At 36.5% G+C, this 17,407-nt stretch overlaps 1 protein-coding gene across 2 annotated transcripts in view; it reads right to left on the bottom strand.

Annotated features, from left to right (window-relative positions):
- Window positions 1–778: 778 nt before the first annotated feature.
- vangl1 (VANGL planar cell polarity protein 1) overlaps window positions 779–17,407 on the bottom strand; it is a 31,816-nt gene continuing 15,187 nt past the window's right edge. For both annotated transcript variants that reach the window (XM_084123126.1, XM_084123127.1), the window contains exons 4-9: window positions 10,665–11,099; window positions 9,846–10,021; window positions 8,912–9,045; window positions 5,142–5,277; window positions 4,753–4,987; window positions 779–2,768 (exon numbers count right to left, since the gene is read on the bottom strand). In XM_084123126.1, coding sequence (XP_083979252.1) covers window positions 2,508–2,768; window positions 4,753–4,987; window positions 5,142–5,277; window positions 8,912–9,045; window positions 9,846–10,021; window positions 10,665–11,099 — 1,377 coding nt within the window. In that variant the 3' untranslated portion in view covers window positions 779–2,507. The remainder of the gene's footprint in view (window positions 2,769–4,752; window positions 4,988–5,141; window positions 5,278–8,911; window positions 9,046–9,845; window positions 10,022–10,664; window positions 11,100–17,407) is intronic.

Below are 17,407 nucleotides of genomic sequence, written 5' to 3'. Positions count from 1 at the left end.
CATCTGTGTTGGATCAGGGTTGGATTTGAACTCTGCAGGAATAAATCTCCAGGGCCCAGTTGTTCAAAAGTAATCTGATCAGATTGGATCGGCTATCGGATTGGATCAAATCTTGAAAATGGGTTGTTCAAAAGAGAAAAAGGATTCTGAAATCAGATTAGATTACAAAACGCAATTTTGGTACAAATCATCACTTTTTAGTAGGATTGGGATACCTTTGATCTAAAAAAAAATCAGGATTATACTGATCCCAGCAAAAAGGTCAAATCAACAATGTCAAAATGTAAATGCTTAAACATGTTTTACATTTGACAGGATGTTAATGGATTAGACAGTTTGCTAAAATTATAGCATTGCTGTTTACTTACTGATAATACTGTAGATAAAATATACTTTAAAGATTTGTTGTTAACTAGCCTGTTTCAGTCAGCTATTTATAACAAAGATGGCTCTAGTGCAAATGGCAGGATCAACATTATATTTAGGACATGGACTAAAAAGGATACTAAAAATAAATATGCTTAGCCTCAATTGTTCATTGACCATAACAATGACAATCAGCATGTGACAAATGAAAGGGCTGCTCAATTATTCATCAGAATCAGAACATTAATTTGTCTCAGAGTCCATGTCAGACATATCTAGACAATCCATTTGAATGCAATTCAACTGTCCAAAAAGGTTTTATATTTTTATATCCACAGTGGAAATTATGGTGATTACAGTAATAAAACATATGCACATGCAGAGGTGTACACAAAAATGATTGTAAACTACATACACTAATAAATAAATATATACATATAGTACAGTTTTAATACATGAAATATTCCATATTTATATATACATACATATATATACAGGTTACAACTCTAAAGACAACAACAAATTCCAGTTTGAAAGTGACTAAGAATCCACCACAAATCATGAACATTATCTTGCTGAACATATAATGTAAGAAATACCCAACATGTTTGTCCAATATGAAACGTTTTACAATCAGGAACTTTGGAGGATTTGATTTGATTTAAGTCTTAGGCCAGAAAACAGTGCCACTATTCATTACAGCAAAGAGCAAAACACAGAAATGTATATTTGAAAGGGGGAACCTTGTTTTAAACATTTTTGCCCAAAGCATTTTTTTCCCTGGCTCCTCCAAAGGCTTTGATTTACATTGACACAATGAGGCAAAGCATTGACTCTGTAAAGATAATTTGACATTTCAAAACTTATTTGCAACAAATATAACACTGTGAAAAGGATCAAAATTGTTAATGTTTAATATTAAACTTTCAGATAAAAAAATTATGCTTCTACTGTTGTTTGAGAGGAACTGAGAGGTTCTGTAGAACCTCTTTTAATAAAACCAGGATCTTCAGGAAAATTAATCTGGGATATTTCTCCTTAGAAAATTTAACACGGATGAGAAATATTTGAGACACTGATTTTTGATTTGTAATGGGTTATGGGATAGATTGTTGTGCTTTATCATAACTAATTTCTGACAAACTGAATTAGATGGGTTTATATGATCAGATAGGACAGAACTGACAATACACAATGGGAAAATATATGCTGTAGCAGCTATAAAATGTAGAAATAATATAAAACATAAAAAAGAAACCATATATTATCCTTATTGGAAAACATCACTAGAGCAGTAGAAAAAAAAAAGGCATGACAGGTTTATATTTTTTTTCCTGCTATATAAGCAAAGAAATTTCAAGCTTGAACAAAAACACAGTCAAGAGCAAGGTTTATAAATGTGTTAGGCAGCATTAATGGGCGTGTATTTTATAAACACAAGTCGTTGCTTTATCGATGATGTATTACGCACGATAAAAAATAAATTAAATGTAAAAATACCGTATTAACAATTTAATTACCACACAATAAAAGAGGTGAACTACAAATCACAATTTATTCATCACACAGGAAAGGCTGTTTTCTTCAATATATTACCCCTTTTTATCCAAACATAAAACAATTGTTGAAATCAAGCAGGCTGAAAATGATTTTGTATGTTTGGCTTTCATGCCACTATTATGGCATTGACAATTCCAACTGATGTTTCCGACCTTACCACAATCTCATGGAATTCCAACATGATGCTAATTTATGTTTCAGTCAGTTGAAAAAACATACATGCCCCAGAAAAATAGATATGATCAACAATATCTACTTGCAAAAAGCTAAATCAAAAAGCTTTATCCATGATGCCTCGGTCTGGTGCTTATCAGAGTACGTAATTAACATTTGCTCTTTGCAAAAAAGTAACATACAAAGCAGCACAAACACACAATCAAACCAGTCAGCACTAGGTAATCGATACATACAATACAGGTATACGTTTTTTTCCTCTTCTGTTCTTGGCAGTAACAAATATTGTATCAAAATACATCCAATATTATAAACTGTGAAAAAGTGAAAAAGAATTTCAAACAAAATAGTACTAGTCCAAAATTTACAAGCGTAGAAAACCATATGGACAAAAGCAACTGAATCCATCAGACGGAGGTCTCGGACTGTAGCTGTAGTACAAACTTGTGGGACTTGGGGTGGACGTACTCCTCACTGAGTTTGAGGTGAGGGATAGCTTTGCTTGTGACCACTAAGCTGAAGTCAGACGATTTGAGCTGGAACTCAGAGCCGTGATGGAGGGGACTGGTGACAGACGCCTCGCTGACCAGCGTCCACTGCCGGGTCTGCCAACACTCTCTCCCGTACTGCAGTGTAGGCCCAGCCATCAGATAGCTCTCCAGAAACGCCTAACAGACAACAGCAGCATCATTTCTCTTCAGTGATATCTGCTAGTACTGTACAGTGAGCTGATTTGATTAGAAGTTGTGTAATATTTTAAAATCGATTAGATTTGTCCTAAAACATCAGTAAAAATGTTTGAGTAAATAATTAAATAGCGAGACAGAGAGATTGACAGTAATATGCAGTACAGACAGATCAGTTTAATTGAGAAAGAAAAGACCAATCACAATTCAGTGTGCAATTGTAAAAATTACATCACAACTGACGTACATACTGAAACTACAGTAAATACGGTCGTCACTTCTCTTCTGAGTGTGTCAGTTTTAACTGCGGATGAAGTTTCAAACATTTATTGGAGAAATTGTGAGTGGAAATCATTTACATTTCTATTGATTTCATACACAAGAATGGGAAATATGATGAAAAACAAAATTCATGACATAAAATCATAGACTGTAAAAAAATATGGACGTAGTGTCCATATTCACCCCCAGTAAAAATTCACCCCCCTCACAGTTGTCTTGAAGGGCAAAATTAGCTATACAGACCAAAACCACTTTTTGTACCAGGCTGTAAACATATTTTTTTTCTGCTGTTAACATGGATTGACTCTCTTTTGCACCCTGTCTCTAGCGACCAGTCGATGAATTGCAGTTTAAGTCACTTCCGTGTTGGTTCTGTCAGGAACCAACAAATGCAAATGCAATTGACAATTAGCATACAGTTAGGATTGGCGGTATGGTTCTGTTCTGGGCAAGAACTCCTTGCACATCCATGCAGCCTAGCATGGATAAGAGCAGGGAGAGCAGCAATAACCCCCCTTAGGGTAAACAGAACAGAACCAAAAAAAAAAGTACCATTAATGTCAATATTTTAATGTACAACAATTCGAGAATTTAGTCTGATACAAGGGGAATCAGAATGCCATACTGAATGGACGAGAGGAGGAGCTGGGGATGGAGGAGGGTAATTAGCTCCTGAGAAACGTGATAGCTGCTGATAATACTGAAGGAGCTTATATATGTATACAGTGATAGGCGTCGTATTCCTATAGGTCAGTGGTTCTCAATTCCAGTCCTCGTGACCCCACTGCTCTGCACATTTTGTATGTCTCTCTTATCTGACACACTCAGTTCAGTTCATGGAGTCTCTCCTAATGAGCTGATGATCTGGTTCAGGTGTGTTAAATAAGGGAGACATACAAAATATGCAGAGCAGTGGGTCACAAGGACTGGAATTGAGAACCACTGCTATAGGTAGACGTGGATCAGCTGAGAGTCAGCTGATGCGAGCTTGACTAACGTGACCTGCCAGAACTGACGCTACACTTGATTTTCAAGAGAGAGACAGGAAGGTTGCCGCTTGCATAAAATAAATACTATGCCTTTAAATATGTCATAAATATATATAAATATTTATTATTAAGGAAATGTATGTAAAATTTATAGTAAATCAAGAAATGTTTCCAAAAAAGTTCTTACACATAAACTAAATTATTTAATTTATATTTTTTGTTTTGAAACCAGGCAAGCACAAGTTGTTCAGAAAATAACACAGGGCAAGTAAAAATTCACAAATTTCTCAAAATATAGTAGCTGGTGAATTTATAATTTTGTGTTAAAATGGGTGTCCTGCTGAAGACAAACAGTCAACAGCTCAGTTATTTGCATACTACTGCTCTCATAAAAAAAAAATCAATTTCATTCCAAATGTTATTCCTGAACGGAGGCTTCTGAAAATATTTAGTTTATATGTGAGGTTACAATTAGTGCTACAATGCACTAAGTGTATGTTGTTGTTATAACTTTAGTTAATAAGTCATTAACATCTGCCCATTTACACAGATGTGAATGGCTTAAAATCAATACAACCCTCTCACTCATATCGATTGTGTGCAAGTGCTCCTGTTACAGACATTTGGTGGTGTCAAATGGGAGAAGTCTAGATTAATGTCACCCACTTTTGTGAGAAAGCGTGTCAAAGTCTCACCTTTGGGGTCATGTTGTTTGTAATGCAGAACGCCAGGTGGGCCTGAATGCTGTCCATGCTGTGGCAGTGTTGCTGGCGGGTGGTGCGCAGGTATTTCTGCAGTGCTCGAGCCATGGATGGGAAGATGGCCTGTGCTGCCTCACGTGGATCCATCTCATCTCCCGGCGGCTTCTTTTTCTCCTCCTCCTGCAGCCGTCTAACATGTGTGAACGCCTCCTCTACGGCCACCACCAGCCTGGAAAACGTTGCATATTAAGTTGCAGTAGTTTCATTAAAACCACAACTCTATTTTAAATGTTTTTACTGTATATCACAATTTAACTGCATGCTCTGGTATCACTTTCATACTTGTTTTTCCACAAACTCTGCCACTCTATTGTTTGTCTTACCGTGCTTTGCGCTTTCGGACTCTTCGATCATGCTCAGCTTCCTCGTAGTACAGCTCATTGTGGCTGGTGTCTCTCTGTCGAGCGGCAGCTGCTATTTTAGCTCGAGACTGAGCTGTTGCAGCATCGCTTCCAGCACCTGGAAAGACAAAAATCAACATTATGAGAGAGAGAGAGAACAGATGCAAGTACAATTCAATATACTAAAAAACAAATAAAATTCATCTTGACATTGTTCCATATCACAAGAAAAACGGATACCTTTCACAAACTGACCCATTGCGAAGTCTGTCAAGGTTTTATAGTGTTACCAAAAGTTATCCTTCTGATGTCATGCAAATTCCTATCAAACTTTGACCCCAAGGCCAAGGGATTGTAATGCCTGATCAAAAATACATGCCTTCATACTGTTGCAGATTATCATATAAAATGTAATTTAACAGCTGTGATAATTAAAAAGCACTGTCATGAGGATTATATAGTATGCCTTTTAAACAGTCTGAATATTAAATTAAATGAGCAAACAGTTTCTTTGTTTGACAATATTGATAACAGAAAAAAAAAAAAGAGCAATGCTTTAGGCTAATTTAAATCACCAATCTAATCTTTTTTCTTTTCTTTTTTTTTTTACATCCAGTCATCATTCAGTTTATTTTCCATCAGGCTAAGACAGGTCATATACACTACCATAAAAAGGTTGGGGTCAGTGTGAAATTAATATTTTTATTCAGCAAGGAAGCATTAAATAAATCAAAAGTGACAGTCAAGACATTTATAATGTTACAAAAGATCTCCGTTTTAAATAAATGCTTTTCTTTCTATTCATTAAAGAATAAAAACTATCATGGTTTGTTCAAAACAATTAAGCAGCACACGTTTACATCATTGGTAGTAAGAAATGTTTCTTGAGCAGCAAATCATATTAGAATAATTTCTGAAAGATCATGCGACACTAAGGACTGGAGTAATGATGCTGAAAATTCAGATTTGCCATCACAGGGATAAATTAGATTTTAAAATATATTAAAATAGAAAACAGTTATTTTAAATTGAAAATTTTATTACCGTTTATATAACTTCTTTCAAAACATGAAAAAAAAAAAAAAAAAAACTTTTTAACAGTATCTACTGCAAAAAGCCCACTGGCAGTCAAGTAAATCTTTATGTGGAATCAGGTTATGATGATTATACGTAATGCATATTAGCTGAGTGTGCATAGTAATGTGGTGAACAGGATAATTTATGCATATTTATCCATATTCAGGTCACAGATATGGTTAATAATGCATGTCAAGGGCAGCTTGACTCTCCTCTGTAGCAGGGCAGGTCTGTGATCCGTACTATAACTCAATTAATCACCTCCAGAAATTACATTTTTGTGAATGACATGACAAAGACAAAAAAAACAAAAAAACAAACAAACACTAACACCAAGGAGAACCATTACGAGAAATAAGATACAACAATAATTATACCCACAGACAAAAACAAGTATTCAGAAGGCTTTCAAACCTGGGAAAAAGGAGATGTGGAATTTTTTTCAGGGGAGAATCTTTTTTCCTAGTGATGCATTATTAATACTCTGGCAATCCGTGCAAAGCACAAAAAGAGCTACGCACTGCTGGTTTTTATATACGTGCACACTCACACTCATACACACACATTCCTGGCCTGGTTCGATAGCCACAGGCATGAAGAAGGCTTGAGTGCTTAAGGGGGTATCTTGATCCCAAGTATGCATCTCCGGATCATGGTGTGTGTATTTCTTGTGCTGACAGCACATCATAAATGTCAAACAGTGACAAAGAGGGAGAGAGACTGGGTGTGTTTGAGATCTGGGGTGAGAAAGTAGTTATTTACATTTTTACAGCTTAGTAAGTGCAGAGATGAGAGTCTTCTTCATGGCAATTGAGACATGTAGAAGGATTTCTCAATACATTTCTCGATTGTTTTTTGGATGAGTCTGTGACCTTGTGCACGGTGTACAATGACTGCATGCACAAGCAAATAACCAAGACATGTGGAGCACTTGACAATTCATTGTTTCTGTGAAAGGATTTTAGAATGCATTACACGGTCCGAACTTACAATCGAAAAGATAGCTTTTCAGTTTGGCTTTAAACTCTGCAGAAAGAAACAATCAAACAGAAGATTTATTAGATATTGGTGGCGATTTACACGGCCACGTATCTGTATTAGAAGTGTGCATGAGTGTTTGTTTTTTGGTCCAAGTTCAAGACAATATTATTGCTCAGAGGTTGGTCTTTCACAGCTCAGGGGACTAAGTTCTAAGTTGACGCAACCAATTGTAGGATGTGACCCTTTTAACGGTGGTCTATCTTGATCTCAAGTATCAACTTAGTCTCAAATGTTTCTATTAAAATTCCTCATGAGGGATACAAATAGATACAAATGAGACAATTGTTGATATAATTGGTGAAGAGCAAAGGTGGTCATATACAAAACTACAGAGCCCCTAATGTGACATGGTGAAGGAAAAAAATATGAGATGGAGGAAAAAAAAATTGCATTCTCTTGCAAATGTTTTGCATTCCGTCGCAAAAAGCTTTGGCGTTCCACTGAGAAACTCAACAAAGAGCTCAAAAGGTTTTGCGAGCGAACACGAAGTTTCTCGGGGGAACGCAACGTTTCTCAGGGGAACGCAAAACATTTGTAAGAGGATGCAAAAGCGTTTACTTGTTTTCCCTCACATCTCTTTTTTTTTTTGCCACAACCATGTCCCCTTAGGGGCTCTGTACAAAACAAATACGTTTCTTTAAAAATAAAAAAGAGAACCAAAATAGATTTTTGATATAATGCTCTGTTATGTGTATACTGCAAGTAATTTAGTAACACTTTTCATTCGTTTCATTTGTTAACATTAGTTAACTACATTCTACAGGGTGGGCCATTTATATGGATACACCGTAATAACATGGGAATGGTTGGTGATATTAAAGTCCTGTTTGTGGCACATTAGTATATATTAGTACACACCACCCATCTTGAGGAGTTTGCCCCCTCACATATACTAATGTGCCACAAACAGGACTTTAATATCACCAACCATTCCCATGTTATTACGGTGTATCCATATAAATGGCCCACCCTATACTTCTACAGCATTTATTAATCTTAGTTCATGTTAATTTCGACATTTACTAAATGTCTGTTATCTGTTTATCTGTTAACATAAGTCAATGCACTGTGAAATAACATGAACTTTTATTTTTTACATTAACAAAGGATAATAAATGCTGTAAAAACATATTGGTCATTGTTAGTTCATGTTAGTTAATGCATTAATTAATGTTAATAAATGAGACCTTATTGTAAAGTGTACCAGTAATTCTTATGCATATTGATATACAAAGTCATAAAAAGTTAATGTAATATGGATTATGAATGTAATATGAATGTATTATGATGCAATGCATGCTTTTAAAATGGCATTTACATTTCATGTGGATAGCATTTCTCAGATAATTTGATGTTGTAAGAACATGAGAATGTTTCATGTTGAAATAACACACTTTCAATTTGCAGTTTGTGACAGATTAATAGGACAGATATAAGGAGACATTACTAGAGTCTATTACTCAGAACAATAGCCTGTGAAGCAGGAGACATAGGCTCTCATTGCTGTCTAGGATAAACATTTTGATGCCTTTCCTATAAGCATTCCAAAATGAATCATTCAGAATTTCTTGGTCAAGAGAACAATAAGCATCAAGTCAGAAAACAGACAGTGATTCTGCACAGATTAAACTCACCATCCACATTATAGACTTTCAGCCCAGCCAGATGTTTAGCTGCCCTGGACTTAGAAGCCGTTAGCAGGGCAGGGTTGTGAACTGAGAAATCCTTATAATAGTGTTGAAGAATTACGAGGGCTGCCCGCTGAATGCTACAGAGGGAGAGAGAGAGACAGACAGACCGATCAACGTTGTAAAAAAAAAAAAAAAAAAAAAAAAAACCTTGTCATGTCCATTGGTAATAGGGATTTGGGTGTCTCTTAAAACACAGGAACAGACAATTTCATAATATATTTCATTAAACAGACGTCAGATACTAATAGATTTCACTCTGCTATTGTGTGTGTGCTGCCACTTGACTCTGCAGTAGCGCTGGATCACAAATGTCCAACCAATGAAACAATGAGAGCAAGAACAAAGGAAAGCGTTGGGCAGGAGAGAGGAAGGGAGAGGGGAAGTAACGCAGGGCAAAGTAGGGAGTGTCTGTAATGGGGTGATTAATGGACCTTTTTCCCTTGGCCCAACCTCAACTCGTTATTAATGCATTAAACAGTGCACACACACACACACAATTTTGTGTATACAGAATAGCACATATAATATCTAAGCAATAAAGCAGCTCAGCCATAAAATCAGTGCAATTACAGAGGCAAAACAATTTCTTTTTTTACATGTTAATATGCATAGTTGGTTTGCAGATTTGATGCATAGAACACTATTAAAAATAAAGGGTCTTCAATAGTTCTCGGGTTTCAATGAAGAACCCACTTCTAAAAAAAAATCACTGCAAATGGATCCTTTGATCTGCTTAATTGTTTCTAAGCTCTTGGACACATATTTACATAGATGGTTTTCTAAAGGACTAGTTAACTATGTTAAACTTTTGGTTCTAATTGGAAACTTTTATTTTGACTTTGTTATTTTATTCAGTGTTTTGGTCATCAGCTGGCACCTGAGTTGTCCCAGGTTGTAATGGTGAGTCTCTCCATCAGTGGAGCGTACGACACAGAGCGAAAAGCAGGGCTGCAGATGCCGGATCTCCAGCAGAACCACTGCCAGGTAATGTATGAACAGCAGAGCATCCACCAATGATACTGCAAACTGCACTATGCCGTGGTAGTTCTCTTCCTGTCAAGCACAGAAAGTAAAGCAATAAACCAAGGGGGTCAAAATGACATGCACTGAATTTGTTTTGAAGGGGTTAATAATTAAATAAATAAAAATCATAATTTGATCATACACAATTGCTTAAATGCTTCAAAATAGTTCATTAGTTCACTTCCCCATTTACATATACAATAAAAATAGTGATTAAAATAAAAAATAAAAAAATTTCTGAACCTATAAATAAATACAGACCAATATTTAAATGCTGCTGAGAATTACATATAAGATTTATGAGGAACATGAAATTACAAACAATTACATGATTTTAGTGAAAAAACATTCCAAAATATTCCAATTTAACCCTATTGATGATGATGATAATAATACTAAGTAGCCTAACATTGAAGTTATTAGCCTAAATGTAAGTTACAATTGAAGTGTGTAATTTCAGCGAATTGGAAAATTTGGAATTGCAAAAACAATGATCCATGGTCACAGGTGTACATATATAATTTTATATGTGGTTTTGAACATGGCTTATCCAATAAGATATTATAGCTGAATCTAACAATATTATTAAAAGAAATGTTAAACAAATGCAATTCCACAGATCTCAACATGTTTCTCTTGACTCTTTTTGGTGCCCACACACATTTGCCCATACCTGTGAGTCCAAGATGCGCACTCCAAAGAACAGCCAATAGGAGAGCAGCAGGAGGAGTGTGAGCAACCCCAGCAGGGCGCGGAACACTGCTATCCGGGGCAGGGAGGCTCGCGTTGGTCGCACAAACAGCGCCCAGCCAGCCAGCAAGAGAATGAGGAGCTTGAAAGCCAGTGAGAGAAACAAGCCCTCACAGGCAGTACCACAAGCCTGAAGGCGCTCCGGCCACAGAACCTGGGGCAGCACCAGGAAGGACAGGGGGGTGACCAGGACCAGCAGGCCCAGGAGGAGGGTGAGGGCCAAAGGAATGAAGCGTATACAGTTCAATTTCTCTACTGGACCATCCGTCTCCTTCCCGAAGCCAGCCAAGTCCTCTTGAGACAAGCTGTGGTCTGATGTTCCGGTGACCGCTGTGGTGGTCTCGCCCCAGTTGTCATCCTGTCAAGATGTGGGACAGGAACAGCATTGTATCATGCACATAAAAAATTCAACATACTCCTAAAAGCCCCATTATCATTGATCAATAATACAGAAGAAAAAAACAAATTTACAGCTTTTGACTTGCTCCCCTTTCCCTCCCTGTTTGTGAGATGACAAATCTGCTTCAAAGCTAATTTAGACAGACAGTATGAAAGTACCTAGATCTCCCTCATCAGCATATATTAATGGCAAATACCCAAAACTCACATACATCTACATATAAATGAGATTGAGAACTGAGAGACACACTAACAACAATTGAGAACTTTCTAACAGAACGACGTCTGAGCCAGTGCCACTAGAATGTGAAATGCAGTGCAGATTAGAATTCCATTAAACATTATTCATCTGCAACTATTTATATATTTATTTATGGATTTGTCTGCTTATTTGTATGAATAGAGGCTGTATTTTGTATGGTAATGTAGTTTAGCCAATTTAATCTGAATTGAGAAAACAGCAATATTATTATCATAATAATAATAGACACAAAATACAGCCACATGCATCAAATACTGGGCCAACTATTGAACATATTCACTAAGTTCAATGCAAAGAGTTTAAGAAAAACACTGATGCAACTTCGCAACATGGCCGAGTCCAACCTTGCAAAACCTGGTATTGATGGACTCCACGTGAACCAAAGAACCCAGATTCTTAGAGAAACAAAGAATAAGACTAACTAATAAATAAATACAATAGGGGTTACGTACATATGCGACAAAAGAAAAATGGAGGGATTACTGGTAATTGAGAAGAATAGTGACACATTAAAAGTGAGTTGTTTACGCCTGATGGTTTGAGCTCATTTGACAATTTAAAAAAAAGAAAGAAAGAAAAGAAATTTCCTTTCTGTTCTACACAGTTTAGAGCTTGCGGCAACACTTGTGCAAAAATAACTTTACGGATGATCATCAGAAGTGAGGAAATGGCAGATGGAAAAGGTTAAAGAAGCATATTGTGTTGTAAAAGGTGGTGGAAACACAAACACAGATGCACATAAGATTTATTATTTAAATTCTTCTCAACATGTCAACAACACAAACCAAACTATTCCAGGCCTCAGCTACAACTACAGTGTTTGAGGGCGGGTCAAAGCAGACGTTATTCACAGGCAGCCAATCATAGGCAGGCATTGTGCAAATTTGTTACATTGTTATGCAATTATGTAACAGGAAGTGAGACTGGAATTCCTGACAACTCCAGAATTGATTCTTTCTTTTAGGAGACAATGGGGCCCTATCTTGCACCCAGCGCAATTTACTTTGTACACCGACGCATGTATCATTCCTATTTTGCACCCGCGCAAAGCGGACTTTTCCCTCCACAGACGCACGTCGGTTAACTAAGAAACACACTTGTGCTCCCCGGGGCGGTTCAGCGCAAAGAGGAGGCGTGTTCCGGTGCAAACGTTCCCTCATGTTATTTTGCAGGTTTAGAAAACAATTCCGCCACTGGCCGAAAAAAAAACAGTTTAAAGTCAGTGGCGCGTTGCGCATGTTATTCATATGCTATTTTAAGGGCCATAATCAATGTAGCGTGTGCTCAACGCGCATACACTTTGATTCTCTCATCTACACACAGATGCAGCAGTTATAATTTTTGCAAATCATACATTATTACGATAGATAGATAGATAGATAGATAGATAGACAGTTTAAGATAGACATCTAGCTTACACATTTACCCAAATTATCATACGCCTGTTTAACCGAAGTTAATTTGGGTGTGTTTCTCCATCCCCAACGTCCCTGACGAGAACGTCGGTCTCCTCGGCTGTGAACCGCTCCTCGCGTGCGCCTGGCAAATCCGCCGTTATAATAGGAATCCGCTATAGAACAAGCACGCCTGCTCTTAAAGGGATGCACTTTGATTATTAAAAATTTCCAGACCTTTTACATTCACCTACAGCTAAATTACACACTACATGAAAGGTAATATTTGAAAACGCACAACAGGGGCACTTTAAAGAAATCAGTTGAACCAGTCAAAGCATTGTTTAATATCAATGCAAATTACATTTGGGTTCTAAATGACTTCATGAGCTGAATCTTGGCTGCAACAAACTGAAGTGGCCCACATGGAAGGACAAGAAACATTCTTATTAATCGGTTAAACATAAACAGCAATATGTGCCTAATAAAAGCTGAACTCCAAAGCTGAACTATTTATAACTTGACAATACTTCGAAACAGTGTTGCCAAGTCTGTGGTTTTCCTGCGGAATTGGGCTACTTTTACTCTGTTGCCGCGGGTTGTTTGTCAAGTCCGCGGGTTGAAGCGATACCAATAGCACAATATTTACTCCCCGAAATGCGGGAACCCCGTCAAAAAACGTGGATTTTACCCCCTGGAACGTGATTGGGCTAGTTTTGAGTAGCAATTGGGCGCGTTTTTTTTGTTAAAACCTGGCAACCCTGCTTAGAAAGCATGTGTTAATACGCCAACAATTTGAAATGAGACCCCCGTTTTAAAAAGATATTTCACATTATTTATGATATTCAAGTTTGATTTTCAAGTTTAAATAGTCATCGATATGAGGGTGAATAAATGAGAGAATTTTCTTTTTGGTTAACACAAACACAACAATTTTATTTATATTTTATTCAAGTACAATTCCATAAAAATATGTTTAAAAATGAGGTCTTTGTGACCAGAGGGAAGGCTATTGTACAGGACTGTGGTCCGATCTGTTCCATTTTGCCTACAGTCCACATTGCTGAATGTGCTTCCCCCACTGAGACAGACAAAAGAAGCACACAACCCAGCTAATAGTGTGTGTGTGTGTGTGTGTGTGTGTGTGCGCGTGCGCGCGCATGTGTTTTAGTGTTCTGCTTGACTCGTGTACAGCTCATTTCCGTCACAGAGCCACAGTCCACAGAAAGAAAAGCAGGAAGAGAGGGAGTGGTAAACAAGTGTGAGAAACTCCTGCACCTCTCTCCTCTCCACCCTCCATCCTTTTCCTCTCATTTTTTTCCAAAATAAACCCGCATAGGCATTTTGCTCAGATTTACAACTCTAAATTGAAAGGAACATAAAGGATACATTCATTATTATAGAATTACAGGCATGAAAACACTAAGAGCATAATGATTTAAAATGATACACAGTAGTACTTGACAGATACTGTCCATGGTGCATTTTTCTTGATTCTGAAATAAATTGTATTGAACCCGGGACATTGTAGCTGACTTTGAAAGGTTAGAAGCGGCCTTTGACAGGTAAGATTTATGTATGTCATTATGACCCTGGGCTAGTAACTATGAGAGGCGAGAGGAATCAAACTCAAGCAGTCTTTTGATTCAAGCAGTGAATCTGGGGTGAAGGGGGAGGGACTAAAATAGACATCTGTCATTGGTGATGAGGCTCTGATAGGGGCCAATAGAGTGCTGCAGGGATAAAGTTTTTTTGTAGGCAAAACCCAGAAACGAGTTAGTATTTTAGCACGTCTGGTTCCATCGTCCTGAAATCAATGTTGTTGTTTTTTAAATGAGTTTTTGACTAAATGCCTGGAACAAGGTCTGTAGATAACATTAGTTCAAGAAACAAATTTTTACTAAACTGACAGGTGGCTAATATTATAAAGCTTTTACTAAATAGGTGGCTAAATTGAACAACAGAGGTTGTTGAGAACATTAAACGCACAGGAAAACTCATCTACTCACTAGTCCAGTTTTATTGCCTCGTTGTGTTTATAATTGTGCTCTTGCAAACTATTCTATCTCAAATTTTCAGGGAAAATGTTTTTTTAAAATAAAGAATGAGAGAGTTGTTGGAAGCTTAATGGTGGTGATGTTTGTTTGTAGCCTATGCTTAACTTTTTACTCCTGGCAATTGTATTTAGGCTTCAAAATGTATTAAAATACTAACAAAAATATGTCATAACTGCAGCATTAGAGAGGCAAAGAGGCATTAGATTATCAGACAATATCACCATGTGCCTTAATTTAAGGTTGAAGCAATGGATATATATATGTAGCCTTTGATAATCATCGAATCAAATTACAGAGCTAGATCTATCATTTTATAAATAAAAATGACACTAGCAAGAAAGACAAACTCAAAGGGCACAACAAGCAAACATAAACACAGGCCCTTTCTTAGCACGCCAGTTATGACTTACATGCTTGCTATTCCAAGTCATTCTGTTCACTAACGTCTAAAGTTTCCTCACTGGAGACAACATTCCAGAGGCCCAGGCTGAATGACAGGAAGACGAAAGAAGATCAGAGCCAACATGATGAAATTACACAGGGAAGAATAGGCCTGACAGCCGTTCAAGGCCACGGCATTAACCTGTTAGCAGTGCCAGGGGCTTTCCTCGGTTTACTATGATATTTTTATAAAATAAACCAGTGCGCATTTGCTCCTTTTTATATCAAGCGATCTGCCGTTGTAATTTAAATGATCTATGAAAAGATGAAACCTACCTATTGTTTAACAATTCTGAAATGGTGCTATTGGAAGGTTCATGTTCGTTTGCATATACACAATTGTAAAAAAAAAAAAAAATGTAAAGGCTGCATTTAGTTGATCAAAAATACAGTAAAAACAGCAACATTGTGAAATATTATTAAATAACTGTTTACTTATTAGAACTGTAAACATTTTAATGTTTTAAAATGTAATTTATTCATATAATAATGTAATGTATTATTTATTATATATAAATAATATAATATAATATGTATTATTTTCAGCAGTCTTCACTTCACACTTCAGTGTCACATGATCCTTCAGAAATCATTCTAATATGCTTATTTGGTGCCCAAAAAAATATTTCTTATTATTAAAAATGTAATTAATAAATTATTTATTAAAAATAACAAAAGTCTTTACTGTCACTTTTGATAAATTTAAAGCATCCTTTCTGAATAAAAGTATATATTTTTTTCAAAAGAGACTTAGATCTTACTCACCCCAAACTTCTTAATGGTAGTGCATGCATATATATACACACATATATATACATATATATACATATATATAGTATATATATATATATATATATATATATTTATTTATATATATATATCCTATATATATATATATATATATATATTTCTATTCAGTTTGATCCAAAAAAATATAATGCACTAAAATTTCAGAACTAGGTCTGTTCAATCGGAATTCTTCCATATCCTAAAGTCCTTTCAAGAGAAATGTACTGTGTTTACACAATTAATGTAGACAGGCATGAGGACCTATACAAACTTTGTGTGCCTTTTGCCCCTGAGGGCGAGCCAAGTAGGTCAGAATAACTGAGACCCTGTAGGAAGTACAAAGCGACGTCCCTTCATACTGAGATGTGTGTCGCTCCGATTTTCCATATCTGCCTACACACACAAAAACCCCTCATTACACACACACACACTTTACACTCGAATCATTGTCTCTCTAATAAGTATTCCAGCATAATCACTTATAATCACTATGCCAGTGTGAATGAGGTTATTGTTTCATCACAATAACCAATATCACAGGAAAACAGATGTATAAATATTAAAAGGCAGCAAATATTTATTTTGTCAGTAAAGTTTCATTGTTAAGCCTATTTTTGCAACTCGTGCTGAACTCAGCAGAAAATCAGTTGAAAACAACACCATGAACCATTTTATTAACACAATGTTGCCATTTGACAAAAAAAAAATACATCTGCCTTAATGCAATTACACACTGGCAAACACCCGAACACTGCAAATCAGTAAATCCAATTGAACCCAGATCCTTTAAAATGTTTATTATCTTTGGGGTTTGGATTCTATTGTGGATTAATTGCTGTTTGGATGTAAATGGGATCATGCAGCTCACATTCATAATAATAATTCTCAACTGCTCACTCCCAATACTCATTGTGGTAACCCAGAAATCACTTTTCTGTATAAAGCTCCAGCTCTTTCATCCAACAGAAACGATGTTAGTTCGAAAACACAATTCGAGCCTGCTATTGCACTTAAGCTGCAGCACCGCTTGCATGCTGTTTATGCATGAGGTGTGAAACAGCATGAACCGCATCTGAGGCTTGCTCTTACAATGGGCAATAGCAGGCAAGCGGAAAAATAGCACAAATGTGAAGCTTGTAATTTTGATAAAGAACTATATAAATTAACAATATTTCTTAGTTGAGCTGTAAATGTGTCTAAATTGTCCTTTTGAGGTGGGACTACATTTCTTTGAGGTTTAAATTCTGAATATTCCTTTAATTTAATCTGGCATAACACTGAGCACTTCACACATGAATTACTCTGGCAGCAAAGAACATTCAAT

Source organism: Abramis brama (assembly GCF_963993115.1).
Source record: "Abramis brama genome assembly, chromosome: 8".
Classification (NCBI taxonomy): domain Eukaryota; kingdom Metazoa; phylum Chordata; class Actinopteri; order Cypriniformes; family Leuciscidae; genus Abramis; species Abramis brama.
The sequence above is the reverse complement of the archived record's forward strand: the minus strand, read 5'-3'. Positions and strand labels throughout refer to the sequence as shown.